This window comes from Microsporum canis, genomic scaffold (genome assembly GCF_000151145.1).
Source record: "Microsporum canis CBS 113480 supercont1.8 genomic scaffold, whole genome shotgun sequence".
NCBI classification, from domain to species: Eukaryota; Fungi; Ascomycota; class Eurotiomycetes; order Onygenales; family Arthrodermataceae; genus Microsporum; species Microsporum canis.
Genome location: NW_003299162.1, coordinates 1,193,384 through 1,220,432, shown reverse-complemented (window position 1 = coordinate 1,220,432; position 27,049 = coordinate 1,193,384). Strand labels below are relative to the sequence as shown.

General features: G+C 49.9%; 12 protein-coding genes across 12 annotated transcripts in view; 7 read left to right on the top strand and 5 right to left on the bottom strand.

Moving 5' to 3' along the window:
• Positions 1-40: 40 nt before the first annotated feature.
• On the bottom strand, positions 41-2,043 carry MCYG_08401 (palI; the record flags this gene model as incomplete). The annotated part of the gene is made up of 3 exons (XM_002843272.1): positions 41-599; positions 694-1,792; positions 1,854-2,043. The coding sequence occupies 3 exons, from the start codon at positions 2,041-2,043 to the stop codon at positions 41-43; spliced, it is 1,848 nt and encodes a 615-aa protein (XP_002843318.1).
• A 701-nt stretch (positions 2,044-2,744) lies between these two features.
• On the bottom strand, positions 2,745-4,047 carry MCYG_08400 (syntaxin 5; the record flags this gene model as incomplete). The annotated part of the gene is made up of 4 exons (XM_002843271.1): positions 2,745-2,780; positions 2,850-3,428; positions 3,552-3,685; positions 3,792-4,047. 4 exons carry the CDS (start codon positions 4,045-4,047, stop codon positions 2,745-2,747), a joined length of 1,005 nt encoding a protein of 334 aa, XP_002843317.1.
• A 544-nt stretch (positions 4,048-4,591) lies between these two features.
• On the top strand, positions 4,592-6,648 carry MCYG_08399 (conserved hypothetical protein; the record flags this gene model as incomplete). The annotated part of the gene is made up of 2 exons (XM_002843270.1): positions 4,592-4,629; positions 4,695-6,648. 2 exons carry the CDS (start codon positions 4,592-4,594, stop codon positions 6,646-6,648), a joined length of 1,992 nt encoding a protein of 663 aa, XP_002843316.1.
• A 576-nt stretch (positions 6,649-7,224) lies between these two features.
• MCYG_08398 (conserved hypothetical protein) lies at positions 7,225-9,495 on the top strand (the record flags this gene model as incomplete). Its single annotated transcript, XM_002843269.1, has 2 exons — positions 7,225-8,357; positions 8,532-9,495. 2 exons carry the CDS (start codon positions 7,225-7,227, stop codon positions 9,493-9,495), a joined length of 2,097 nt encoding a protein of 698 aa, XP_002843315.1.
• A 530-nt stretch (positions 9,496-10,025) lies between these two features.
• On the top strand, positions 10,026-10,655 carry MCYG_08397 (NUDIX domain-containing protein; the record flags this gene model as incomplete). The annotated part of the gene is made up of 1 exon (XM_002843268.1): positions 10,026-10,655. The coding sequence occupies one exon, from the start codon at positions 10,026-10,028 to the stop codon at positions 10,653-10,655; it is 630 nt and encodes a 209-aa protein (XP_002843314.1).
• A 281-nt stretch (positions 10,656-10,936) lies between these two features.
• MCYG_08396 (conserved hypothetical protein) lies at positions 10,937-15,162 on the top strand (the record flags this gene model as incomplete). Its single annotated transcript, XM_002843267.1, has 14 exons — positions 10,937-11,005; positions 11,066-11,481; positions 11,537-12,056; positions 12,128-12,355; positions 12,419-12,978; positions 13,047-13,173; positions 13,211-13,476; positions 13,534-14,190; positions 14,248-14,350; positions 14,417-14,575; positions 14,631-14,770; positions 14,823-14,871; positions 14,954-15,051; positions 15,114-15,162. 14 exons carry the CDS (start codon positions 10,937-10,939, stop codon positions 15,160-15,162), a joined length of 3,441 nt encoding a protein of 1,146 aa, XP_002843313.1.
• Positions 15,163-15,905: 743 nt separating this feature from the next.
• Positions 15,906-17,579, top strand: MCYG_08395 (ATP-dependent RNA helicase DHH1; the record flags this gene model as incomplete). The annotated part of the gene is made up of 4 exons (XM_002843266.1): positions 15,906-15,949; positions 16,006-16,078; positions 16,137-16,446; positions 16,774-17,579. The coding sequence occupies 4 exons, from the start codon at positions 15,906-15,908 to the stop codon at positions 17,577-17,579; spliced, it is 1,233 nt and encodes a 410-aa protein (XP_002843312.1).
• Positions 17,580-18,695: 1,116 nt separating this feature from the next.
• MCYG_08394 (tricarboxylate transport protein) lies at positions 18,696-20,120 on the top strand (the record flags this gene model as incomplete). The annotated part of the gene is made up of 8 exons (XM_002843265.1): positions 18,696-18,728; positions 18,789-18,843; positions 19,004-19,135; positions 19,171-19,348; positions 19,426-19,671; positions 19,742-19,777; positions 19,840-19,989; positions 20,063-20,120. 8 exons carry the CDS (start codon positions 18,696-18,698, stop codon positions 20,118-20,120), a joined length of 888 nt encoding a protein of 295 aa, XP_002843311.1.
• Positions 20,121-20,525: 405 nt separating this feature from the next.
• Positions 20,526-21,991, bottom strand: MCYG_08393 (peptide chain release factor 1; the record flags this gene model as incomplete). Its single annotated transcript, XM_002843264.1, has 3 exons — positions 20,526-21,557; positions 21,634-21,812; positions 21,886-21,991. The coding sequence occupies 3 exons, from the start codon at positions 21,989-21,991 to the stop codon at positions 20,526-20,528; spliced, it is 1,317 nt and encodes a 438-aa protein (XP_002843310.1).
• Positions 21,992-22,411: 420 nt separating this feature from the next.
• Positions 22,412-24,028, top strand: MCYG_08392 (DnaJ domain-containing protein; the record flags this gene model as incomplete). The annotated part of the gene is made up of 2 exons (XM_002843263.1): positions 22,412-23,389; positions 23,444-24,028. 2 exons carry the CDS (start codon positions 22,412-22,414, stop codon positions 24,026-24,028), a joined length of 1,563 nt encoding a protein of 520 aa, XP_002843309.1.
• A 459-nt stretch (positions 24,029-24,487) lies between these two features.
• MCYG_08391 (L-isoaspartate O-methyltransferase) lies at positions 24,488-25,280 on the bottom strand (the record flags this gene model as incomplete). Its single annotated transcript, XM_002843262.1, has 2 exons — positions 24,488-25,093; positions 25,179-25,280. The coding sequence occupies 2 exons, from the start codon at positions 25,278-25,280 to the stop codon at positions 24,488-24,490; spliced, it is 708 nt and encodes a 235-aa protein (XP_002843308.1).
• A 563-nt stretch (positions 25,281-25,843) lies between these two features.
• Positions 25,844-27,049, bottom strand: part of MCYG_08390 (serine/threonine protein kinase Hsk1) — a gene marked incomplete at both ends in the record, with an annotated part of 1,653 nt that continues 447 nt past the window's right edge. Inside the window, 3 exons of the mRNA XM_002843261.1 lie at positions 25,844-26,524; positions 26,588-26,648; positions 26,725-27,034. Of these exons, the coding sequence (XP_002843307.1) occupies positions 25,844-26,524; positions 26,588-26,648; positions 26,725-27,034 (1,052 nt within the window). The remainder of the gene's footprint in view (positions 26,525-26,587; positions 26,649-26,724; positions 27,035-27,049) is intronic.

Sequence of the window (27,049 nt, the reverse complement as noted above, 5' to 3'; positions counted from 1 at the left end):
CGTGGATAAACAGAATAGAACAGAGACCCAGGCCAGCTGTTTAGCTGCGAGTGTATATTGAAGGGATAGCAGGCATCGGAGGCATCGGAGGCATGGCAGGAACCTGGGGCATCCTGCCGCCACGTCTTGCAGAGTTGGAACGGCCCACAGGGTCGCCAAGCTGAAAATCAGGGTTACTGACTAGCAGTGCTTCCCGTTGCTTCTGGACCTTTTCTCGTGGATTGTCCCACTCGGGCGGATGCCACTTGGGGTTGATACCACGCTGAGAGACAGAAGTGAAGTGGCTGATGTCACTGACAGGCGAGCGCGGGCCATTGGCGGCATCAACAGAAGTGTTCGGCTCTGTTGGCTCGGGAGCAGTGCCGCCGGGGGTTAGGGCAGATGGAATGAAGGCTGGATCAGGGTTTGATGTGCTGATAAAGTGTGTTGCTACGTCTTCGTAGTATGTGTTTGTAGGGTGAGCGTCCCGAGGAGGAGATCGGGTCATGTCTCTAGGCTGTGTGTTTGTATCGCCGGGTGGACTCGGTGAGTCGCGAGCGTCAATAGGTAAGACTGGTTGATCATTTTTGGTCCAGTCATTTCTTGTCGGTATGAATGCGCTGATAGAGCGAAAAGTCAGCAAAAAAAAAAAAGAGGGACGTTGTACGCTTGATCGGTCGAAAAAGGTGGTTTGGTTTTCCCCTTTATACATACGGAAGATTGGAGATCCCCGGCTGTGTCATGGTCGAATTATAAGCATTCCCTGGCGAGCGTTCCATTTCAATATCCTGGCCCATACCGCCAGCGGCCTGGGGAACACCTCCATACATGGCATCGTCGTCTCTGCGCGGACGGCGCGGAGGGCCCGGTCCCGGTCCGCCACGCCTACCACGGCCAGATCGGGGTCTGTTTGGGTAAGGGCCGCGCTCACAAGGACCGGGATAATCTCGTCTCCGCGAAGGACTCCTTTCGGTGTGGTAGCTGGGAGGAGGAGGGTCGCGGTAAGGAGGCCCTCTCCCGCCTCTGCCACCTCTCCTGTTTGAAGGGTTGCTTCTACCCCGGCCAGCGTATCCAGGGATATTATTACCACGCATGGGGCTTCTCGAAGGCCCCCTCCGAGGCGGGGGGAAATGGTCGTAGGGGCCATCCTGGTTTGCGGGAGCCTGGGGCCCTTCATCATACTCGCTGGGCGCCCAGAACTGTTCATTGCTAGTTGGCGCAGCGCGGGAGCGCATCCGTCTGCTGTCGTCGTCTCGAGGTCGACGGTCGGACTCGTACCGGGCGAATGAGGACACAGTCTCTGTAGTAGGAATGGGGGTGAAGATGACCTCCTTGGCCTCTACATGCAAGGTTGTTGCAGGCGGGTCCAGCTTGACGGCGTTCTGGCGATTGTAAAAGTTCTCGCCGCTCATCTCAGCGTTCTCGGCGATGCGACGCTTCCTGGCCTTGCGGCTCACCAGGGTCCGGCGCATGGCGCAAGTGAGGATGCCGCAGACGGTGAGGATGACGGTGGCGGCGAGAACGACCCAGCCGCCCCATTTGAGATGGGGGACGAAGAGGAGAATGTCGACAAGGAAGGCCAGCAGCGAGACCAGCAGCGTGGGGAGGAGCAGGATGAGCAGGCCGAGCAGGTACCGCGGCGAGTGAGAGGGAGCATGGAGGTGGGCAGCGGCAGCCAGGCCAAAACAGACAAGCGTAAGGAACGCGGCGATAGGGTGGACAATCAAGAGAGACGACAGCGTATGGCGAATCGACGCCGGGAGATTGAAGTCACCGTCAGTACTGGGGTCTCCGAAAGCGCCATCTCTCGCATCTTGCATGTTCTCGTTAGTTTTACTGCTTCAAATTGGGGTAAAAGGGCACCGTGAACATACCGTCCTTGTATCCGATGGTGAAGCCGCTGCATCTATCCTTACGACACCAGCCAAAGACGCCAAAGGTGATATCGTTGTATGTGGCCAGCGGGATGCCCTTGATCACCGGGGTAGAGAGGACGGAGAGCAGCAGCAGCGCAAAGGCGGCGAACAATAGAACAGACAGCGGCGTCGCTGGTTTCAGCAACATGTTCGCAGGCCAGAAGATGAAAGCATCGCAGTGTCAGGTGTCGATGAAAAGCCGTTTGTTTTATTTATACGTGTGGGAGTCGTATGGTTATTCGTGTATATCGTGGATAGTTGGAAAAAGAGGAGACCTGCCAGGGCCGTCAAGGCTGAAATGAACGAAAAGAAAACTCCCAAGGCTATCTAGGACGACTTAAGCCGACTGGGGCATCGATATCAACGGATCATAGAGAGAAGAAGAAGGGGAAGAAGACGGCCGTGAGAAACGAGAGAATGAAAATAGGGGAGAGTAGCTGGTCCAGGGACCCCCCTTGAACCCGGTCGGCAAAGCCCTTTAGCGAGACATGGGAAACGAAGTGGAGGATGGCTCGAAGAAGCCCTGGAGCTGTGCCAAAATATATTAATTAACTTGTTGCAGACGCAGAATCAGAAAAGTCGACGAAGCAAGCAAGCAGAAAATGAAGCAAAAAGATGATGAGACGTTGGAGGAGCACTTTTTAACGGGGCTACAGTGGAGTGCGTGATGACTAAACAGAGATTGAGTATGGGGACCTCGCTATATCCAGGACAAAGGTTGAAACAGGCTAGCTTACTAAGACATAAGATGAGACGAAGAGAGAGAAAAAGGGGGAAGAAGAGAAGAAAAAAGACAGGAAGGACGGCGTTGATGATTAATATACATGAAGGGATCATGCGCCAGCTCTGCTACCCGGAGATAAGGACCCAAAGAAGGAAGAATATCTGTCGAGAGTTGGCGTTAGTATACGATATATAACATGGATTATGCCTTTTGATATTATGAAGACTGACCATGAGGACGCCAAACATTTTGGCAATGAGCCAGCGGTTGCCAGAGACACGCGACCAGTACTTCATGAGCTCACGCTGGGCGCCCTGGACGTTGTCGACGACGTCTTCGGTGTTGGCGTCGATGCGCTGGATCATCTCGGACTGCTCGCTGACCATGGTGGCCAGCTGGCCGAAGATGCCGCCAAGTTCATTGATGGTACGCTCGATGGCCTCGATGGCCTCGCCGCGCGCGTGGATGTAGGTGTTGGCCGGCTGGGCCTCCTCCATCATCAGTAGTTGCTGGTCAGAGTGCATGCCGCCGCCTCCTCCTCCGGCGGGCGTCCCCGACGAGGACGGATCCAGGGTGAGCAGGTCCGCTGAGCCTGGGCGGTAGCCTGGCTGCGGACTCCTGCTGCGAGCCTGGTTGTAGAGCGGGGAGTCGGAGCGCTGGGGGTCGAGCGCGTGCGATCTTGATGAAACGGTGGAGACGAAGTTCTCCGTTCTCGATCGAGAGGCCTGGATATTCTTCGTCCGCACCTCCAGCACGTCCTTGAAGTTGGCTCCCACATCCGCCAGCCTCCCCTGCAGCAGTACGACCACCTGGAGCAAGAAATGCGTTAGAAACAAGGAGCCCAAGTGTTAGATAGCCGTTACAGGACGTAATTAGAAAGTCAAAGTGTCAGAGAAAAAAAAAGGACAATGTAAGTTAGAGAGGTAACATACGTTGTCATTGTGCTCTCCTTCCTGGTCTGCCTTGCTCCGTGTCGACTTGGGGTGCTGTGAGAGTGTGAGGGACTGGAGGGAGGCGATCTGGGAGTTTAGTGAGGAGAGATCTTGCTTGATCACATAGGTCAGTTCTGATATCTCAACAGGTCTGTCGTCGAATAGCGATTTTCTCTTGGCCACTATTATCATGGTTTAGTTATCTTCTGCTAAATACTGCAGTGTAATAGGGGGACATACGCTGTGCCAGCCGCTGGAGTTTCCCCGTCGTCGATGCGATCCCACGCCCGATCTCTGCAGCCCGTCTGGCAAACTCAGAGCGCGCCGGCCGGCTGCTCGGGGCTGGCACGTCTGCAGAGGTCGTCCTGGTCGTCGAGTTGGCCTGTAGGCTCTGGCGGCCACTGGCCTTGGATGAGGCGAGTCTCTTCTGCGCCTGGCTCAGGATCGAGCGGAACTCGGCGGTGCGGTCCTGGATGGGCGCCGGAGTTGCCATCATTCTGACTTGATCAACGTATCTCGTCTTTGTATCTCTCTCTATCTCTCTGTATCTTCTCTCGAGTGACTCCGTGGTCTATGTATATGTTGATGGCTGAGATGTTGGATGCTCGCTGGACGCTGACATGGGTATGCCTGGGTTTCTTTCTTGTTGGATGTCTTGTTGGATGTCTTCCCTCTGCCGTGTCTCTATCTTCTCTTCCTCTATACCTTCTTCTTCGTCTCTTCGTCTGCGTCTGCGTCTTCCTGTCTTCCTGTCTTCGTCTTGTATTCTTCTTGTCATCTTCCGTCGTCATCGCCTCACGTGACTATCTAGTTTATCCTTCGAAATTTCCCCTGAAGTTCGCTTCTTCGTCTTCATCTTCATCTCTACAAAACATCTTCTTTTCGTACACTGCTTCTCCCTCGCTGCTGGGGATGAGATCGAGTGGTTGGCCCTACTGGTGAACTGGTGTCTACTGCGCCAGGTGTCGGTCGCATCGTATAGCAGCCAGGGGAGGCTCCTATCTAGAACTATAGCATCTCGCATATAATATACACCCAACATGTCTGGCTACCAGCCGACCTACGTTCCTGGTGATGGGTAAGTCGTTCAGTACTTCTGGATAAACAGTTTCATGGCTGACAAATTCGGTTTCTTTCCTTTAGATCGCCCTCTGGGGGCCAGAACCCGGAATCTCCTTGGTCGACGGCGCAAACTCTCGACCTGAAGACTAATGTCAACCGCCAGAAGACCAAGCGGTGGGTGAATGCAAAGAAATACTCCTATGCCGGCGATGATTGGGGTGACAGCGAGGACGACGAGGAAGAAGATCAGCCCAGTACGACGACTGCTGCGGATGCTCAGTCGCCTAACATCCTCAGACCCGCTGATATATACAAACGGCTGGCAGAAGAACGAGAGAAAGACCAGTCAGGGAGCCCTGCAGAGGCAGCCGGCGCGCCGTCTGGTTCGATTATTGCCGCTCAGAAGACTGCTCAACTGCCAGAAGCATCGCGCCCTCCGGCCGGCCCCGAGAGCAGTGCTGCATCGACACAGATGCCAAATGCTCACCCAGAACCTCCCATAGGCCAGCTACCCGAGTTGCGGCGGCTCTCTGGGTTCGATGGGTTCATGGGGAGTGGTGATGAGTTGGGGACAACAACTGCAGATGTACAGCCTCGAGAGCCCCTCACAGATCGGGTTCCTACTATCAGAGAGGAACACGTAGGAGATAATGAGCCGTCCTCTACTTCAGCTCATAATGCCACTCCAACTCTCTCCCTTTCCTCTCCAGAGCCAACAGACCAAACGACAGTCACGCCTACTGAACATGGCCAGGGTGATCACACCCCTTCTGATCACCGCAAATCAACAGCACTTGACAGCCCAGATACCGTAGATGCAACAGGCCTGGGCGACACTGAGCCTCACGCGCCGTCCCTCCGAGAACGTAGCACCATCTCGGAAGATGATTCAGAGGGACACGCCGCAGCGCTGGACGTCTCACCCCTTAGCATGAGCAAACGAAGCTCGATAGACCCGAGCACTGTTCCTAGCACTATGGCAGACCCAACAGATGCAGCCCTACCCAGAGAGCACGACGGCTTCCAGCAGAACGAGAAAGCTGACCTTGCTCCCGCTGTTACTTCCCCGGAGGCAAAGCAATATCCCTCCACACAGTTACAGGACAACCCATCTCCTCTGGGCATGGAGCCTCCTCGTACCACCATTACCATCCCTCATTATAATCCCCAGCCCAGCTCCTATGAGCAACAACAGCCTGAAAGACAACTGAAAAAGAAGTTCTCCTGGGAAGCTGACTCTGAGGAGAGCGACAGAGACCAAGCTCTGTCTCCGCTATCGCCTGTTTCAGCTACCCTAACTCCAGGGGCGTTGGTCATAAATAAACAACCTACAGGCACTGAAAATGAGCCCTCCAGCCTTAGTGCACAGTTTCCCCAGCCCCCCTCTGCAGAACCCCCACAGAACACTGCCGTGGCGGAGACGCAGAGGGAAACAGACTTAGCGAAGAGCCAAAGCCCTCCTCACTCTGTTGCATTCCAAGGTCAGCCATCCGTTCCACCACCGGACGCTGATAGGAGTAACTCGCCTGTCTCAAACCAAAAAGCCCCGGAGTTCCGTGAAATAACAAGCATCCCTCAGCCTACCCAGCGGATAGCGGCCTTCAATAACGCCAGGAACGTCTATGCAGACACAGACACAGGCCTGGATCGATGGATCAAGCATGTAGTGGATACCGGCCACCCCGATAATGCAGAGACTATCCAACGAAATGGCGTAGCCCCGGCAGACTCCAACGCCGCTCATAGGCCTGTTCCATCCCAGGCAAAGTTTCCCAAGTTGTCGTCTCTCGGTAATATATCCTTACCAACTAGGCACCATGACGGGTCTGGCCCTACTCATGGCCACGTTCGCCAGAGTTCGGGCGTCCCCCTAAGCGGAATGATGAATACCCAGCATGTCCAGGCAAAGGGAAAAGACCTCCTTCACTCTGCAGGTGTCTTGGGCGGTAAGGCTGGCGACGCAGCAAAGGGCCTCTTCGCCAAAGGCAGGAGCAAATTCCGATATAGCGGAAGTGCCGACAAGGTAGATACCTAGTCTCTTTTTCTCTATTCTGAAATGGCTCCTTTTTTTCAAATGACTATCTGGCATATCTCCATAACCCTGTTGGCCGTTCTATATTCCCCTTTCTCTACTTTCTTATATGTCTTCCTCGGTTTTATTTGGCTGGTCATATCAAATTGGTCATTGGTTAAGAACGAACCGATTGATGACTTTGGGCTTCTCGCAAAGGGGATTTGATTCACCTCTTTTTTTGTATCGTTCATATCTTATGAGGCCACATAGCGAGTCTAATATACGGCTATTTTGTAGGGTCAAATTCTTCCTCCTACTTCTCCTCCTTTGCCACATAATATTGTGCAAACGGAGTTTGAAAGTCCCCGGCCTAGTATTGGTAGTCAATATCAACGAAATCAGCACCAGCACCAGCACTATCAATATCAACATCAGCAACAACCACAACCACAACCACAACATCAATATCAGCAACAGCAACAGCAACAGCAGCAACAACCTTCATTGACAATTCCGGAGACTATACCCCGTGTGAAGTCTCTAAAATTCGATAGCCAGCCATTTTCTGTCTCCTTCATGGGCGAGATGGCCCATATCATGTCTAATTCTAACAACGATGAAAAAAAGCCACGGGACTCAAAACGGTACAGTGGCCGCGGTTTGGCTCTGATTACAGAGGAGCATGCCAATCCTTCTGTCTCCGAGTCTCCGGGGCAAGGTGATATCTCTAATGGCCAGATGACACCTGTGGCTGACGAGCTAACACAAAGTCCGGCTATACCAGAGATACACCTTCCGACGTCTACAGTGGATATTGAGACTGTATCTGTTGGTAAGGGATCAATTGCTGTTTCAGCCCTCGCAGACGAAAAGGATATCGAAAGGGGTCGTCATTCGTTTACGGTATCTGAAGTTGATATGAAACCAACCCGAGAGCCGTCTATCATCTCATCTGCAGACACGCTCGATAATTCCAAGCAGATTGAAGTAGGGAATGTCATAAATAATGGTGGTCGAGACCAAGTGCGGCTGGCCGATGCTTCACAGACTCAGATGATACTTTCCCGCCGGTTCTCATTTGAACTAGAACCAGAGACCAGCCAACTTACCGGAAGTCCCTTACCCGCAGGACACCAAGATCCCTCCATTTATCAAGCCACCAATGGGCACGCTACGCAATACAGCTTCCCTCCTCCTAGGATGAGCAATTCGTCTCCTACTATAAATGAACCAAGCCAACAGCCTAGTCACCCAACCCACCCAGCCCACTCGCGCACCTGGACTCAAACCGACCAGCGCAGTGTGTCTCCATTACCTGTTGTTCATAAACACACAGACACAAATGGCTCCGGTTTATCTTTCCGGGTCTCGAGTGCGGCGCATGAGCAGCCAGCTGGCCAGCAAGCTAACGGGAATGCTACCAACTACTACTATTCCCAAGCGGGTGCGGGATGCCCCGATCCTGGTGTCTACCAGCCACCTCTGGAGGAGCAGAAAAAGCGACGTGCCAGCCTTGGGCTCACGGGGATCATGTCGAAGGTCAATATGGTCCGTAACAAGGGGGAACAGGCCGAGCGACCTTCATCTCCTGTATTGAAGAAGGGTGGCAAGATGTTCAAGACGCTGAAATTTGATCTTCTCCATGGAAAGAACAAAAGCCACCGCCATGCAAGTTCGGATTCAGCAGATCCAGGAGAGACAGCGCCGGCCGCGTCATATAATACCAGACAGTACCATTCGGTGGGAAGCCGAGTTGTCATGCAGAGGAACACACCAAGTGCTCTTTCAAATCATAACACGGTGAATAGCTCAACGCATTATTTGAATACAGGAGTATACGATGGGCCATCTCCTCCCCCAGTGGATACGCCTTTCTCCCCTGATAGGATACTGTCCCCTGATAGGGCCTTCTCGCCTGATGGGGCGATTTCGCCCAGCAGGACACAGTCTCCTTCCCCAAGCGCAAACGGGAGTCGGTGGAACTCCAACCCATCCTCACCAGAAGACTTCTCTGGTCAGACTACAGGCAGCCGGTCGGGTAGATTTTATACGTCCATCAATTCTTTTCTCCCACGCCTTCCTGAGCCTTCGGACACGCCCCAGATAAGCAGACAGCCTTCACCATCGAAGGAACCCTCATCTAGTCTCAGAGATGGAATTCCAGGCGCCTCCTCTGGCCCTTCCAGTGCGACTATACCATCAGGAGCGAGCTTTGTCTCAAATAATAACTTCAATTCGACGCCACCACCCCTACCTCATAGCATCAATTCTCCCACTAGCTCCGAGCAGACGTCCAAGTCCCCAGCACACTCGCCACATATCAAAGACCTACACTTTCGTTCTCGCAGCCCTCTCTCCAGACCCCCAGATAACACCGACAGCTCTTCACTTTTCTCTGATACACACGACCCTGCACAGAGGCTAGGGACATTCCATTCGTCCGTTCCGCACACGCCGCGTGTAGGTGACCAAGAGACACCATGGACCATCACGCTGCCCCAGGATGAACAGGAGCCTCCGGCGCCCGGTACAGCGCATCATCCGGCATGTACTTCTCCGGGCCTACGCCGAGTCAGCTGTGGCGTAGCTGGCGTATCGCTGACAACATCACCACCAAAAGGATCTCTGAATGGCTCGTACTCATATTTCGAAACACGTCCAACCCTAGCCAGCCATTCTATTGTCGGTCCATCTGGCGAGCCGTCGAACGGCGCCCATCACCCCACACAAACCCGCCTTGTCCATGTAGCTTCAATGGAACCCGTCGAGCTTCCAGCGAACGATGACTCCAGTGAAGAAATAGTGATGTCTAGCACCTCCTATCCCGGCCAGGAATGGCAGCCTGCCTACCTAGGCCAGTGGGATTAGTTCCCTTTTCCTTTTCTTTTCTTGTTCTCCGGACCTGGTACATAACAACGGCCTTATTTCTCCTATGTCAATACTTCAACCCCTTCTTTGCTTGACCTATACACTTCTACAGCTGTTTATTTAATATTACTCTAATGCTTTCAATCCAAGATACCCCTAATATTTTGGGAGCGGTGTTACACAACTATCTTATACTTCACAGCCTGTTCTCCCCTACATATTGAATATAATACTTTGTGCAATATATATATATATGTACTTGTCCTGCCCGTTGGCCCAGAAGAACGCCCCCCGTCAACATGTTATACTCGGTTAACATAGATGTAGATAGAAGTTCGTCAGCTTCAAGCTGTCAAAAGACCAGGATCATAAATATCAAATACGAGGCAACCAGCCCACTTAGTATATACATAGTAGGTTTTTATCAATGGCGGTGACAATTAATCCTGCTGCCTAGTTTGTGTGTGTATATATATATATATATACATGTATGAATATCATTCCTATATGTCCTACGTTTTATTACTACCATGGAGAACAACCCCAAGAGAACGTTTAAAGTTGACAGTCACCTTGCTCACTTCGACATACCTATTCGTGACTTCTTTGCTTTGAAACCTGGCCATAATGCTTTTATCATCGGCGCATTCATATTTTCCTCGGGGAAAACCGCGACTATGACTGGCGGTGACGAGACCAAGGAGTTTCCACGCGCCATGCTGCTTCAGAGAGCCATGTCTGACTCCCTAGGCGGTCTATGGGAAGGCCCAGGTGGTTCCTGCGACGACACGGACGCAACGGTGTTTGACAGTGTGGTGCGAGAAGTCTACGAAGAGACCGGCCTGCATGTCTCTCGCATACGAGAGCTCGTTGCCATCGACGAGTGGGACACGGTCAAGGACGAGCAAAGGATCAGGGCCATCAAGTTCTCCTTCTGGGTCGAGGTCCACGAGGCAAACGACGTGCCGGGGAACGATCTCTTCGCCCCAGACTGGGAGCATCGAATCAACCTGAATCCAAACGAACATGAGCAGTATCTATGGGTGACGATGGCAGACGTCCACAGCTATCTCGGCGGCCAGCAGGAGGTCAAGTTCACCTTTCCATCTACCGGAAATAACTATCTCGCGGCCTTTGCTACAGTCTCTCCCCAGTCATAGGGATTATTCTAGACGTCTAGTTAATAAGATGCCAAACAATAGAATTGACAGACTTCCTCTTACCTCATGTCCACTTCTTCTTCTTCTTCTTCTTCTTCTTCTTCTCACCGTATCTAAATCTACTTCGTTGTGTTTGTTGTCTTTAAAGTAACAGAAAATACGAAAACATAAAAACGCGTCGCGCAAAAGTCGTCAATTAAATTGAAAAACGAACCTCGACAAACATCGTTGAATCACTAGAAAAGCAGCATTTGAGACTCAAGGCTGCGGTTCCCGCATCGATGACGGCCAGGAAACGAGGCCAGAGCACCGTTGAGCCTGGCTCCGGCGGCCAGGGCGAGGCCAGCACAGTCAGAGTCGTCCCTCTCCTATAGATACAGGATCTTTTGCTAACAATTTGCCCTGGACAGAGTAAACGACCACGTATATCCAATGTGCTCGAAGACATAGGCGATGGTGCCCCGGGCTCTGCCGATTCGTCATCAGAGGCAACGTCCAGCAGCAGTGATGGAGGAGAAGAAGAAGAGGAGGACGAGGAGGAGGCAGAGATCGGCCTTCGCTCGACCCAGGCCATCCACGAGAAGAACTCCAGGAGACAGGAGAACGTCGCAGCCGAACACGGGATCATAGAGCGTGTTGACTGCTACAATTTCATGTGCCATGAGCACTTCTCAGTCGAACTTGGGCCGCTCATCAACTTCATCGTGGGCAAAAACGGCAGCGGGAAGAGTGCCATCCTGACCGCGCTCACACTCTGTCTTGGGGGGAAAGCCTCTGCTACGAACCGCGGCCAGAGCCTGAAGAGTTTCGTCAAGGAAGGCAAGGAGTTAGTGTTCACATGTATGAGATTTATTATTATGCCATTTACTGAGGCTGGATAGGTCTGCAACCATCATCGTTCGTATAAAGAATCAAGGAGATGGCGCCTATCTCCCAGACATTTACGGCGACTCAGTCATCGTCGAACGTCACTTCTCTCGCTCTGGTTCGAGCGGCTTTCGGCTGAAGAGCAAATCTGGGGCTATCGTCTCTACGAGGAGAGCCGACCTTGACTCCATCACAGACTACTTTGCGCTGCAGATGGACAACCCGATGAATGTCCTCTCGCAGGACATGGCCCGGCAGTTCCTGAGCACTTCGAGCCCGGCTGAAAAGTACAAGTTCTTCATGAAAGGTGTACAGCTGGAACAGCTCGACGTCGACTACCACATGATGGAGCAATCTATCGATCAGCTTGAAGAAAAGCTCAAAGATCATATGGATCAGTTGAAGGTGCTAGAGACCAACAAGAACAATGCAAGGGCGCGGCTTGCGCAGTCCGACAGACATGAAAGTCTACGAGAACGGATTCGACATCTGCGAGGGCAGACAGCTTGGATACAAGTCGAGGAACAAGAACGAGTTAGTCATGGTCCCTTTCTTTTCTGCTATCCTCTCTTCTGTGCGTGTGCTTGTAAACTAATCTGTTACAGCTTCGTGATTCTCTTATCACCGAGGTTGCAGAAACTAAAGCTCGCATTGAACAGCTGCAATCTGAAGCCGAAGGTCGTGATGAGGCATTTCAGGAAGCCGATCGAGAATTCAATGAAGCATCGGTGGCTCTCCAGGAGGCTAAAGATGCTCAGGCAGCTGTGGAGGAGAGTAAGGCAGAAATCAAACAGCGGTATGACGAGGCAGTCAAAGAGCGGACGGGACTCCAGGTATGTCGCCTATCCCTTGCATGAAATATACGTATGATTGCTAAAATAAAAGTAAAACAAAAGGCTCAACAAGCTATGATCAGAGAGCATTTAATGGACAACAAGAGGATAATTGCGGATACCCAGAGGAAGATTGCGGAAGAGCACGCGAGACTGGAGACCTTGAATGGCGGCGCCACCGCAGCAAGACTCAATGAGCTTGAAGAAAGAAGGTCTGCGGCGTCTGCTGCCAAAGATAAATATAATAATCACCGGCAGAATGCCGACCAACTACAAAAAGCCATCTCCGAAGCAGAGGAGGCTGTTAACGAGAAATCAAAGCCGATACGGGAGAAGAAAGCTGAGATCAATGATGCGGAAAATCAGTTGCGAACTTTGATGACAAGAGATAGGGGTCAACAAGATGGGTTTCCTGAGAAGATGCCCTTGCTTCTGCAAGCAATTGCTGCCGAACGTGGATTTTCTCAACCGCCAGTCGGGCCACTGGGACAACATGTACGGCTCTTGAAACCAAAATGGTCCTCCATTTTGGAAAATGCGTTTGGTGCAACATTGTCAAGCTTTGTCGTTACATCAAAACGTGATATGAATGTGCTGTCTGGCATAATGCGGCGGGTCGATTGGTAGGTTGAACGAGACTCCGTACAACCCACTGAAAAAAAAAAAAATCTCTCTAACACATGATCGATAGTGTCTGTCCAATATTTATTGGGAACTCACAAGGAAGGATAGACACTTCAGGCCACGAGCCTGATCCTCAATTTGATACCGCGTTAAGGGTGCTAGAGGTTAGACTTTACTTTACTCCTGTGCAAGCTGTGTGTTCAATTAACATAGGTCGCCTGTCCGATTTAGATTGATAATGATATGGTTCGCCGCCAGCTAGTGATAAACCATGGTATCGAGCAGATGCTACTGATCGAAGATGTTGAAGAGGCATCAAAGATCATGTTTGACGGTGCAAGGCCCAGGAATGTTAAGCGGTGCTATTGCATAGATTCTAGGGATAAGAGACGCGGTATACACCTCGCATTTGGGCGAATGGGGGATCCAAGCCAATCCCCTATTCCTGCGTTTACCGGAAGACCACGAATGAAAACGGATACTGAAATTCAAATAAGGTAGAGCATCATCCCGTCAGTCATATATGACAAGTTTGGTTTCTGATTCATCTCTAGGTTACAGCAGGAGGTTGTCGACAGCCTCAAACGAAACCTTGGTCAGCTTGGACAGGAGCATCGTGCTGCCATCCAGCATCTCCAGCGGCAAAAACAGTTGTTCTCTATCCATCAAAACCAAGAACATGAGTTGTTTGTTGAAAGTCAGAGGGCGGAGGATAAAGCTGATGATCTCAAAGACGCAATTGATAGAGACAGTATCGAGGATGGGCGACTGGAAGCTCTAAATTTGGCCATGAAGGAGACAGAAGAGGAGATGAAATTGCATGAACGCTCCTTTGAAGATTGTGTCAACGCAAAGGACGCGGCAACCGCCAAGGTGAAAGAAATAAAAAAAGAGCTAGCTGCAAAAGATGCCGAAATCTCCGGTATCTCTAACAATACCCGTCAGGCAGAAGCAGACCTAGCGCGTAAGGTAAATAAGAGGCATGCGGCACTTGTTAACAAAAACGAGGCCATTGCAAAGACGAACAATATTAAAGCGCAGGTTGTTCAAATTGAGCGGAGACAGGAAGAAACAGAAGCTCGAATCGCAGATTTTATCCAAAAGGCAAGTATGGTCGCGCCTAGAGTCTCAATCGATGCAGGGGAAACTGAAGCCAGTCTTGCCGAGAAACTGGACAGGCTAGACAGAGATCTTAGAAGATATGATTCGCAGTGAGTCACGTCCATCCTTCATATATATTCCCGGCTTTTATTAACTGCGTTGTTAAGGATGGGTGCGTCGAGAGAGGAAATTGCAGCTGCAGCGGCAGAAGCGGATGCAAAGTACGAGCGGTCTCGGAACGAAACCGCAGGTTTCAAGACACTCGCACAGGTAAGAATCTTGGGGGGTTTACCAGCCCGCATTACGTTATTATCCAGTTGCTTACCCGCCTTGTAGATGCTCAAACACTCGCTGGTACATCGTCAAGAAAGATGGCAAAAGTTCCGAGCGCATATCACCTCCCGAGCGAAGATACAGTTCATCTATCTTCTTAGTGAGCGAGGGTTCCGAGGAAGGCTTCTGGCAAACCATAGGAAGAAACTGCTAGATATTCAGGTATATGCTCGCTGTTAAATATGTTGTATAGGTCCCGATACTTACTTCCTCCTAGGTCGAACCGGACAGCACCAAGGATGGCATCAGCCGAGGAGCGAGGACCCTTTCAGGAGGGGAGAAGTCCTTCTCACAGATATGTCTCTTGCTGGCCCTATGGGAAGCCATGGGTTCACCCATCCGCTGTCTGGACGAATTGTAAGCTACATACTATCCTACTTTCGTACTATCCAGTACTAACACCGTTCAGTGACGTTTACATGGACTCTGTTAACCGAAAGATGGCCATTGACATCTTGGTAAGGCTCCAGCAGTGATTCTGCTGCCTCTCTTTCTCTATCCATCACCTCATGCCATGCTTACCCCGGTGTTTCTCTATAGATGTACGCTGCTAGATGCTCTGTTGGACGTCAGTATATTCTCATCACTCCTGGCTCCAGATCAGAAATCACTGCCGCCCCCGATGTGCGTGTGAAGGAGTAAGTTCACCTCCCATATTTGCCTATATAACACCCGGTCTTTATGCTTACTCTGCTTCTAGGCTTGCCGAACCAGAACGGGGCCAGCGTACTCTCTCTTTTGCCCAGTGAGCCGGCCTCCTTCTATTCTGTATATAATATATACTAGCCTGTACATATTCCCCAATACTCCTACGCTCTTATCCTACGCTCCTATCCTACGCTCCTATAATTCACCCTTACGTGCTCTCTTTTCTATTTCTATATTTTTATATTCACTCGTAGAATCCTCTCTTGGCGCACGGGCCAAGCCTTCTTCTAAAAAGGAAAAAAAAAAGCTTTCTCGCTTTCTTTTGACGTACCAAAAAACTACAACGAACAACGAACAACTCGCACGCACACATAAAACAACCTGATATCACTGTCTCTCCCCTCGAACTACAGTATTTCGAACCCTAGAAACCATCTGACCTTCTCAGACTCGCCTATCTTGAAAGAACAAGGGATAAAAGAGGACCTCTAAAACGCACCCCCTCTCCGCAAACAATACGAGCCGCGCAACTTCGAAGGCCACACGAGAATCAAACCCCAATTTCGCCAGCAAGACTATATCGCTAAAGGCATCCGTACGAGCCCATTATCCATTTGCCATACACGCTGTTACGTTCCCCCGTACATTGCTTACCCTCCCCACCAAGCAGCTTGCGGCTCGAACAAAACTACCCGTGAACCGCTCCCTCCCCAGTTACGTCAACATTGCCCGAAGACGTAGAGACACACACACATACACACACTTAATCTGGACGTGATTCGACGACTCTCTTCTCCTCCACGCTATTCTAAACCTCCTCCCGCTTTTTTCTAGCTCGCCCACCATGACCGATTCTCTTGCTACCCAGTTGAACAACACAAAGCTAAGGTTTGTTGGACCATGTCCTCATTTGGTCACATAACATTTGCTTACATCGATTACAGCGACAGTAGCCAGGATAACAAATGGAAAGAAAAATTGAAAATCCCTGCCAAAGATACAAGGGTACAGACTGAAGTAAGATACCGTTGGGCTCCTTAATGTTGGCTGATATTCTAACCTGGTTTGCAATTAGGATGTTACGGCCACTAAAGGATTGGAATTTGAGGACTTCTATATTAAGAGAGACCTAATGATGGGAATCTTTGAAGCCGGATTTGAAAAGCCATCACCTATCCAAGAAGAAACTATCCCCGTTGCTCTCACAGGTCGTGATATTCTTGCCAGAGCGAAAAACGGAACCGGAAAGACGGCCGCATTCGTTATTCCCACCTTAGAGCGTACCAACCCCAAAATAGCCAAAACTCAGGCTCTTATACTAGTGCCCACTCGAGAGCTAGCGCTGCAGACATCCCAGGTCTGCAAAACGCTCGGAAAGCATCTCGGTATCATGTCATGGTCACAACGGAGGAACAGGCTTACAGACGACATCATTCGTCACGACACAGTACCATCATGTGACACCAGCAGATTCTTGATCTCCCGAGCAGGCGTTGCTGATCTGTCAGAATGCACACTTTGTTATGGATGAAGCGGACAAACTTCTCTCACCCGAATTTACTCCAGTCATCGAGCAGCTCCTGACCTTCCACCCAAAAGATCGCAAGTTATGCTCTTTAGTGCCACTTTCCCAATCATCGTAAAGACTTTCAAGGTATTTTTAACCCTAGCCATTCTTTTAGTTGTAACCGTCAACTAATATACCATAAAAGGACAACATATGCGAAATCCCTATGAAATCAACCTTATGGACGAGCTCACCCTTCGGGGCATAACGCAATATTATGCATTCGTAGAAGAGAGACAAAAAGTGCACTGTCTCAATACCCTGTTCTCGAAACTCCAAATCAATCAGTCCATCATCTTCTGCAATTCGACAAACCGTGTTGAACTACTTGCCAAGAAAATAACTGAACTTGGATACTCATGCTTTTATTCCCATGCTCGCATGCTGCAGCACAACCGAAATCGGGTGTTCCATGATTTCAGGAATGGTGTCTGCAGAAATCTTGTCTGCTCGGATCTGTTGACTCGTGGTATTGATATTCAAGCCGTTAACGTGGTAATCAACTTTGACTTCCCCAAGAATGCCGAAACTTACTTGCATAGAATTGGTCGTTCCGGCCGTTTTGGGCACCTTGGACTGGCAATAAATCTGATCAATTGGGAAGACCGATACAATCTGTACAAAATCGAACAGGAACTAGGCACTGAGATCCAGCCCATCCCTCAGTCCATTGACAAGAAATTATATGTTTACGATACACCAAACACCATTCCTCGGCCCATCTCCAACCCCGAGCCACGCAAACCCGCTACCCTAGAGAACCAGCCCCGACGGCCAGCCAATAACCCGTCCAATGGCCACGGACAATACAGCTCCAATCGCGGCCATTACGGCCGTGGCTCGTATCGCGGTGGTCGTGGGTCAGGCCAACGTTCAAACAACATGGAAAATCAACGAGCTGCCGGAAATGCGCAGAACAGCACCCCTAACTCAGGGCCGCCTGCATCGTAAATGAAGGCATCTTTGTGCACCATTTTCTCGATTTGTTGTTTCCCGTTTTCTTTTGTTCCAACACCCATCACGATCCCTTAACGCCAATTTTCCCACTCACCTCGATATACCCCCCTCCCCCATCTCCCGTGGTGCTACGTTTAACCTGACACTCCACCATCAGTATTCAAAAAAAGAATCCCAACACTCTCTGATTTATTATGCACCCCGCGGCGTCTTCAACCCATGTTGATGTTGCAGGCATTGTATCATATATTCCCTTTCTTGAAGCCACCCCGGATTCGATACAATAACGGCAAGGCCCCGCCGCCACTTGAGCCCTAGTTACGGGCGGTTATATTACTTCCAATGCTGTTTACGCCTCCTTAATTAACCACTCTCGAACCCACTACAAAACCTTTCGATCCAGACGCTTGATATTGACTGTCGGTTTACCTTGACAATACTTTTCGAGTAACTGGCATCAACACTTGACCTAAAGATTACTCTTACAGAGATCTTGTATCACAAGTTCCGGATTCCAAATGCTCTCCGCCTTATCATCGTCCATCTCGTCTTTCGCTACTATCCAGCCTATATTCAGAGCCACCCTTGATATCTCCCCAGATACCAAAAAGGATTGATATAAAAGGCCTGCGAAAGGACAAATCAAATCAAGAAGATACCGAAATAAAAAAGAAAAAAATTACCAAAAAAAAAAAAAAAAATCAGGGGATACTTACTAGGAGTCTTCTTCCAGGGTTTGTCAACTTCACCAGAGAATGAGTGTCCTATTCATTGCACTCATCGCACTTTGTACCCTAGATTATTCACACCTAGCCAATGCCATTTTCAGTTTCCTCTGAGCTGTCTCTTTAACCAAAATTTACGTATGGTGTCAGCCACGGCAAAGAGTAGTTAAGGCTGTATATATTGGTTTTCTTCTATGCAAGTCGTAGGTATAGCTATTGTAGGTTATAATTGTTAGCATTGACCAGTATTCTCATCCCGATGCTGTACTTTGATATGTAACCTAGAGGAAAGCACTAAATTTGGTCGCGTAAAAAAAGGTTGGACCGCGAGGAAGAAAGCTGGAGGAAAATATCCCACCAAGACGGCGATATTCAATTGAACGCGATGGCTACTAAAGAGAACGACCAGAAGCCAAAGGTTTGATCCTCCCTCTGCTTCTCATAGTCCAGGATACCGATCTGACTTCAAGTTACGCAGCCGAGCAGCCTGAGGTCCATCATCGCCGGTTCGAGCGCTGGGGCTGTTGAGATCTGTGAGCCTCTACAATTACAATAACCACCCCAGAGCTGGGCTTCAAAAACGCCGCTGACACTCCCTATAGCTATTACTTACCCTGCGGAATGTATGCTTCCCCCAGTTGTCACCGGCCTCCTCCTCCCCTAGCTGACCAAACGGGACTCTCATCGTTGCAGTCGCGAAAACCAGAACCCAGCTCAACCGCAGACTACCAGATGCTAAGAAACTACCGTGGCCTCCATTTGGCCCGGCATGGTATGCGGGATGCACGACGTTGATTATTGGTAACTCAATAAAAGCCGGAGTCCGTATGTTCAAGCTCTTTTTCTTTGCCGTGACGGAGTTTCACGACTCACCCCCATCCGTCTGACAGGATTCGTCGCGTTCGATGCTTTCAAGTCCCTACTACAAGACGAGAACGGAAAGATTTCGGGCCCAAAAACTGTGATAGCTGGGTTTGGAGCTGGGTTTACCGAGTCCCTCCTGGCAGTCACTCCGTTTGAGAGCATCAAGACCCAACTGTACGTGTTAAGCCACGTCTAGGAGATTCGACGACAGGCACGCTAATACACCCGGCTACCAACAGCATAGATGATAGAAAATCTGCTAAACCACGGATGCGTGGCTTTTTGCACGGAAGCGCCGTAATATTCCGCGAGCGAGGCGTTCGTGGTTTCTTCCAGGGATTTATACCTACAACTGCACGACAAGCAGCTAATTCCGCGACGAGATTTGGGAGCTACACCACCCTACGGCAGTTTGCCCAGGGCTATATAGCGCCTGGCGAGAAGCTCGGGACGTTAAGCACCTTTGCCATTGGCGGAATGGCCGGTCTTATTACAGTGTATGTACATCACTGTATTTCGTGCCTACCCAATGATTTCAAGGGCATGCGGCTAACAAAACATGTGTAGATACGTTACTCAACCCCTGGATACCGTGAAGACAAGGTGGGACCGTTTCATTCTTTCGAGCACCAGTAGTTGGGCTAGCCTAGACTAATACTATGTAGGATGCAATCACTGGAAGCAAGGAATAGCTACAAGCACAGCCTTGATTGTGTAGCAAAGATATTGAAAAATGAAGGAATCCTCACCTTTTGGTCTGGAGCAGTACCACGACTTGCTAGACTGGTCCTCAGTGGTGGCATTGTTTTCACAATGTAAGTGCATCCATCAATATGTTCGCATCACCTTATGGCTGTTGTTCGCTTAGAAGCTAATTGGGAATAAAAGGTACGAGAAAACTATGGAGGGTCTTGATAGACTTGATCCTGACAGAAAGTACATCTAAGCCTTGTTGTACTTGAGGAACAATAAAGTCCCAACGTCAAATTGGTTATTCTGTTAACAACCCGGAGTTTTCGCTCGTTTGTGTTCTATGTATAATTGGAAAGACCGCGATAGACTATAGCCATTTACTCAATGCTGTGACTTTTGAAAAACGGAAGTAGGCCATGCTTTATAGCCTCATTATTCAATGGGCACCCTAGCTACTATATTGAACAGCGCCATCTATTCCATACCTATGGCAGGATGGTCGTTGACACGACCTCGAACCCAGAAATTCTAAAGTTATACCTGCTTCAAAGGCTAACTGGTGATCAAATGTGTGTAACGGCTATCTTGGACATCAAAATATCGTGTTGGGTAATATACAATATTGTACATAGACTTTCATCAGGTCTCCTTATACTCTCTAAGCTGCAGCCTTCTGAGGAGTCTTGCTTTCAGTAGGAGCGGCTTGCTGCTCAAGACATAGGGCTTCGACCTCCTGGTCTACAAGCCAGTTCTGAACACTCTCCATTATCTTTTCAAGATTCTCGCCGCCATCCATCACCTTTCCGATATTGTGAACAGTCATGCCGCTTCGGTGATCTGTACATCGGCTCTGGGTGAAGTTGTAAGTGCGTATTTTATCTCCTCTGCCTGTTTTGTTAACGCCTCCCATGGCGCCGCGGCGTAGCTCCATCATCTCTTGTTCCCGGGCTTCTCGTCTTGCCTGGGCTAGCTTGGCTCTGAGCAGCAGCCAGGCTTTCCGGCGATTCTCATGCTGAGACCGGGAATCTTGCATGGAGATAACCGTTCCGGTGGGAATATGTGTTAGACGCACTGCAGACTCTGTTTTGTTGACATGCTGGCCGCCAGCACCACTGGCCCGGAATTTCTCAGACTGCACGTCTTGTGGGTTGACATAATAGTCCGAATTCGGGTCGTCGAAATTTAGGGGGCTGTCTCCTTGGTTGTTGTCGGGGAAACTGGGCAGTATCATGACGCTCACAGCACTTGTGTGTGTACGTCCCTTTGCCTCTGTTGCTGGTACCCGCTGAACACGATGTACACCAGCCTCGGTCCGGAGAATGTTATAGCTCCCGGGCGTTTCGATTTCCATTACCGCCTCGGAGAGCCGTTCCTCTGCGCCTGCGCCCACTCCGTCCTCTGTCTCCTTTTTAATAATGGCAGTTCTCAGGCCACGACTGGAACAGAACGCCATATACATACGAAGCATCTCTGCAGCGAAAAGCCCTGCCTCGTCCCCTCCTGCGCCCGGGCGAATTTCAATAAGACAGGGCATGTCTGCGAATGGATGGCGAGGGATCAATGCTCGTTTTAACGTTGCCGATAGAGATGACAATGTCGCAATAGTGGATGTAATATCATCCTGTGCAAGAGACTTGAGTTCTGCATCGGTAGATGGCTCGTTTATGAGGCCTTGAAGCTCCGTGATAGACTATATAGGCCCAGGATCTCGTTAGAACGTAAGCCATATACTTTACACATTGCAGCTGAAGAAAACCAAGCCATACCTCATTAGCCCTATCCCAGTCTTTCAAAGCGTTCGCAACAGGAGCAAGCTCCCCTAACCGCCTTGCAGCCGCTCGTTCGAAAGACTCTGCCTGTTTTGTAGAGAGGGTAGCATGTTCCGCAGCAAGAGTTCTCGCCCTGTTCAGCAATACGGGGGATAAGTCGACATCGCTGGTAGTTCCTAAAAGACGTGTTAGCATCAAATCACAGTTAAATGGAATAAATAACTGCAACATGGTGAAGGTATCACATACCTGTGGTGCTATACTGTCTCGACAGTGCCCAAGTTCTTTTGGGCTGTGCAAGCCGGAGAGATCGTGATAGACACCGCAAGCATGTCCACGTCGAGCTTCCAAGCATTACTCTCGTGCAATTGATTCTTTCAATATAAAACTCCAACTCTTCGTCTTTCTTCTATCTTTCCTATTTCCATTTCCTCTTTTCTTCTCTTGGAGCGCAAATTCGATATCACATGACTATCGGATAAATATATATTCCCTTAATCCAGAAATGGACTAGCGCATCTGGCAATTTTAATCGGATTAATAAAAATCCGAAATCCCGATGAAGCCACCTTTTCTTACCCTTTTGGGACGAACTTGAGGTTGTATAGAAAAGTTGCCACGAAAGCTTCAACTTTTTCAGCTTCTTCAGCCTTTTCGTTCGTTCCTTTGGTGTGGTGTTGCGCTGTTAGATGTGCTCGTCTTTCTCTGGTATTCTTTGCTGAATCAACTGGTGATATATCTTGCTCTTATCTGTGTCGGCTGCGCTGGATTCGTCATGATTCTTCGATTCCAGACGGTGGCTTTCCTCCTGGCCGTTATATCGTCCGCAAACGGTCTTCAGGCTTCTGATATACCGCCTGACACCCCAGTCTCCTCTCTGCTCTCCTCCGCAAAAACGCATCTTGCCAACGGCTCCCCTAAGGATGCGCTCCTCTACTTCGACGCCGCCATTACAAAGGATCCGTCCAACTACTTGACTATCTTCCAGCGAGGAGCAGCCTACCTCTCCCTTGGAAGACACTCTCGTGCTGCAGAAGATTTCAACCAGGTTCTCAAGCTCAAGCCAGGCTTCGAGGGCGCACTTCTGCAGCGTGGAAAGCTACGCATGCGTTCTGGAAACTGGACGGGGGCTAAGGAGGATCTTGAGGCTACGGGGAAACCAGGGGAGGCCGAGTTAGCTCAGCTGCACGAAGCTCAGGCTGCAGTTGCTCATGCGGAGGAGGCGGATAAGAAACAAGACTGGGCCACCTGTGTCTCTCAGTCGAGTGTTGCAATTATGAAGGCGATGGGTTCTGCTGAGCTTCGACGGCTACGAGCAAAGTGTTATCTTGAGAGAGGAGACATTCAAGAAGCTATTAACGATCTCACACGTCTCACCCAACTATCTCCAAACGTCGTTCAGCCTCACCTCCAGATTTCGGCAATGCTCTTCTACTCACAAGCAGACACGGAGCGTGGAATGGACCAGATTCGAAAATGTCTTCACTCTGATCCCGATTCCAAGGTTTGCAGCCGTTTGTTCAGGGGGGAGAAGAGAAATTCGAAGCAGATCAAAAATCTCAACAAATATTTGGAAACTCGCAAGTTCCACAAGGCTGTTGAGTTGTTGGTAGGGACCAAAGACGAAGCCGGGTTGCTAGAGGATATCCAACAGGATGTCAAGTCAGCCCAAGAAGACGGATATATTCACCCCAAAGCGCCCAACAGTCTCTATGAATCCTTGGTTGAGAAAACGTGTGAGGCATACAGGGCTGTTTGTGAACCCCCACATCTCATAACATCTTTAAGCGTACTAACTGTCGACTAGATGAATTCCAAACGAAAAGCGCGACCATACTGTAGTCAATGTCTTGAATTCAATCCCTCTTCGCTTCACGGCCTCCTATCGAAGGCTGAGGAGCATATCGATGCCGAGCAATACGAAGCAGCTATTCAAACACTTAACACTGCCAGTGAACACCACTCTCACTCGCAGGATATCCATACCCTTCAGCAAAAGGCCCAGACCCTTCTAAAACGATCAAAACAAAAGGATTATTACAAAGTCTTAGGCGTTGATCGCGAGGCAGACGAGGCCACGATTAAACGAGCTTATCGTAAGCTCACGAAGCAATATCACCCTGACAAAGTCCACAGCCAGGGTATCCCCAAGGAAGAGGCCGAGAAGAAGATGGCAAGCATTAACGAAGCCTACGAGGTCCTCTCTGACGCCGAACTAAGGAACAGATTTGACCATGGTGATGACCCTAATGATCCTCAGGGCGGCCAACCGCATTTCAACCCCTTTGGACCCGGAGGGGGAGGTTCTCCATTCTTCTTCCAGCAGGGTGGAAGCCCTCACTTCAAATTCGCACAAGGGGGCTTCGATTTCCAAGGCGGTTTCCCCTTCTAACTATTTTTACCCTATAGATCAATTATAATGCCTGTTGCTTCCAAACTTTTCTTCCCCCACCAATTCTTTATTTGGTAAACCTTGCTCGTTACTCAGATGCTGTGCATATCCCTTACCTGTCTGCCTCCTGAGGCCGTCTTTCTTGTATATTTAGAGTATTCGATATTTGTTCAATTGTAGAGTTATGTTGGATACAGGTCTCTGATTACCCAATTAGTAGCTGTCTCAGCAGCTAAGCAGATGCAAGGTGCTTATGGGAGTCAATGTAATACAGTTGGTCCATTGATATAAACTGCTCCTTACCATTGAAAGATGTTCCTCTCACATATAGTTATGAATCATAAAACTAGTTAGGAGCCCAGGAAACCGAGTCATGACGTGTTGATAAGTGTCGCAGCGTAGATGACAGCGACAGGCCCTAACCTTACGGCATTCAACTTTGATGAGAATCGATATCGGCTATTCTTTAGGTGCATCAGTTAGAGGGACATAACTGACGCCAAACACTTGTTTTTTGTTAACAGAACCGTCTTCTTTCTTGTCCACAATCCACACATGCTGTGCCTTAGTACCTATCGCATGGGTATCAGTATCGGATTCGACCGGAATGAACATTCGGCCTGGAGCACGAAGCTGATCTATCAATTCAGCATGCATCGACGCTGCAGCAGCACCAACATGAATAGCGTCATATGGTGCGCCTTCTGCCCAGCCCTTGCGCCCATCACCTTTGACGATCTTGATCTTTCCGGATTCTAGCAACTGGCGGCCACTTTCTGACTTGGCCAAGTTCCTAAGTGACATATCAACTAGGCCCTGGATATGGTCAATACCAACGACACAGCCGTCTGCTGCGGGAGCATCGGTAATCAACTCGGCGAAAACATGGCTAAGGTATCCCGAGCCGCAGCCAATGTCAAGAACCCGAGCACCTGGGTGGATGAATGGGAGCAGATATTCACAAGCGTGACCATGCATATGTGGGGCAGAAATGGTGGCTGCGAATCCGATCGACTGAGGAGCATCGGTATAGGGGTTGCAAGGTGCATAATTAGCACGATCAACCTGTACCCAGGAGGTTAGACATACATCTAGAACCAGAATATGAAAAGTACTAGTAAGTAAAAAGCCTGGTACACATTTGACATACCTTCAACATCGCATTCTTGACCCTCTCGCTCTTAATGAGCTCACAAGTAAAAAGGTTCTCGATCAGCTGGAAGTTGGACCTCCCTGAACATTGCCACGCCATTTTTACAGGCTGCTTATGGAAGAAATAGCCGGTGAGAAAGAGCAAAGTCCTGTGGTAGCCTTCCAAAGTAGATAACGCGAGCGACCGAAGTGGCTGGTGTGGGAGTGGGACGTAGTCCACGATAGCAGCAGTTGCAATGACTACAATACAGAAGACCCAGATACGGCTATTTATCGAGCACTGCACTTTGGGTAAGAAAGAGCGCCGTTTTAAAGATAGCATGCAAAGCTCTAGATATAGCTCCTTTTTGCTCCACCCGGTAAGCTAACTGCCGCGTGGGGCTTCGAGGGTGTTAGTCGTGAACTGTATAAATATTCAAGCGTAGCAGGTGTGTTGCCAGTGCTGCCGTATTGTGCAATACCGATATCCTGGGGTGCCCGATGGTGAAAGATGAGGTCGAGAAATCTGATCTGTGGGTTGAGATAGTTAATAATATAATAATTGGGCTGCAAGGAAAGCTGGCAGCTGGAGCACCCCGTGACGTCATCGCTTGGCGAGGAAGCTCCCTAATGAATATCAAAAGAAAACATGAGCAAATCGAGAGCAGTTCAACAACTAAAAAACTAGATCAGTTTCACGTCGTCCCCTGCGTCACATGCAGTCTCGTCGTTAGCTTCGTCGGCGGGCGCCATCTGTGCTGGATCGTCTGCTCCCCAGGGAAGGTCATCGCCCTGTGGGTTCTGAAAGAAACTGTGTTGTAGCGCCTGCGCCGCGGTATATCTAGTTTTTGGGCTCAGGTCAAGAAGATGGTTCAAAAGCCGTATAGCTTGCTTCTCTCTGCCAGTCAGTTCATCGAGACAGCTTGACCATAGTATTATTCTCGCCAGAGTATAGCCCTTTTCTCCAATAGACGGGATGTTCGTGTCGAACACCAGACCGTGTTCTGCCGCAGCCCGTTGCATTCTGCGGTATCCAAAGATGCATGCTATCTCAATGAGGGCATCCGCATCATCCAATGAATGAAAAAATGGAAATCGCCTGGCCATGAATGTGAGGAGAATCACTCCAACTGACCAGACATCAATCTTGGTGCTTTGGCAGGGACATTTGAACAGCACCTCTGGGGCACGGAACCCACGAGTCCCTGCGCGATTGGCCCGTCGGGAGGGCCTAGAGTCGTTCCTTGGATATCCAGCTGGGGCCTGTGACGGCCCGCCCTGGGCGGCTTCCATAATTTTCTCGATCTTGGGGGTATAAGACATCCGGGGATCTTTGCATAAGCAGCCTATACCGTCACTTTCGTACTATACTCATTCTTTCAGCATTACACTGGACTACTGGGATGACTGTTATATCCAAGTACTCACCTCCGCGAGGCCAAAATCTACTAGAACACCCCGACGAAGCTTTGGGTTGTACAAAAAGTTCCTAATAAGAGACTGTCAGGGCTGGTTTATGGAGGGAGAAGCTGGCGGGGGCTTGGGGGGGAGGGTTGGGTACATACGTAGGCTTGATGTCCCTGTGAATAACTTCCCGACTGTGCACAAAAGCAAGGCCACCCAGTAGGGACTTGAAGTAGTGCCGCATATCCTCGACAAGGAAGGTACGAAACATCAGCCGAAAATCTGTGTGTGGGAAGTACGGCAGCACAGCAATGACCTGATCATCGAGCCGGAACGCTGCTTTGATATGACACACCGACGGGTCTCCACGCAAGTCATACAGAATTTGGAGCTCGTTCAAGATCCTGGAAGGACTGCTTGTGACGTAGATTTTCTTGAGAGCACATATCTCTTCGTCTTTGCTCGAGGTTTCTTGGGAGTGAGAGG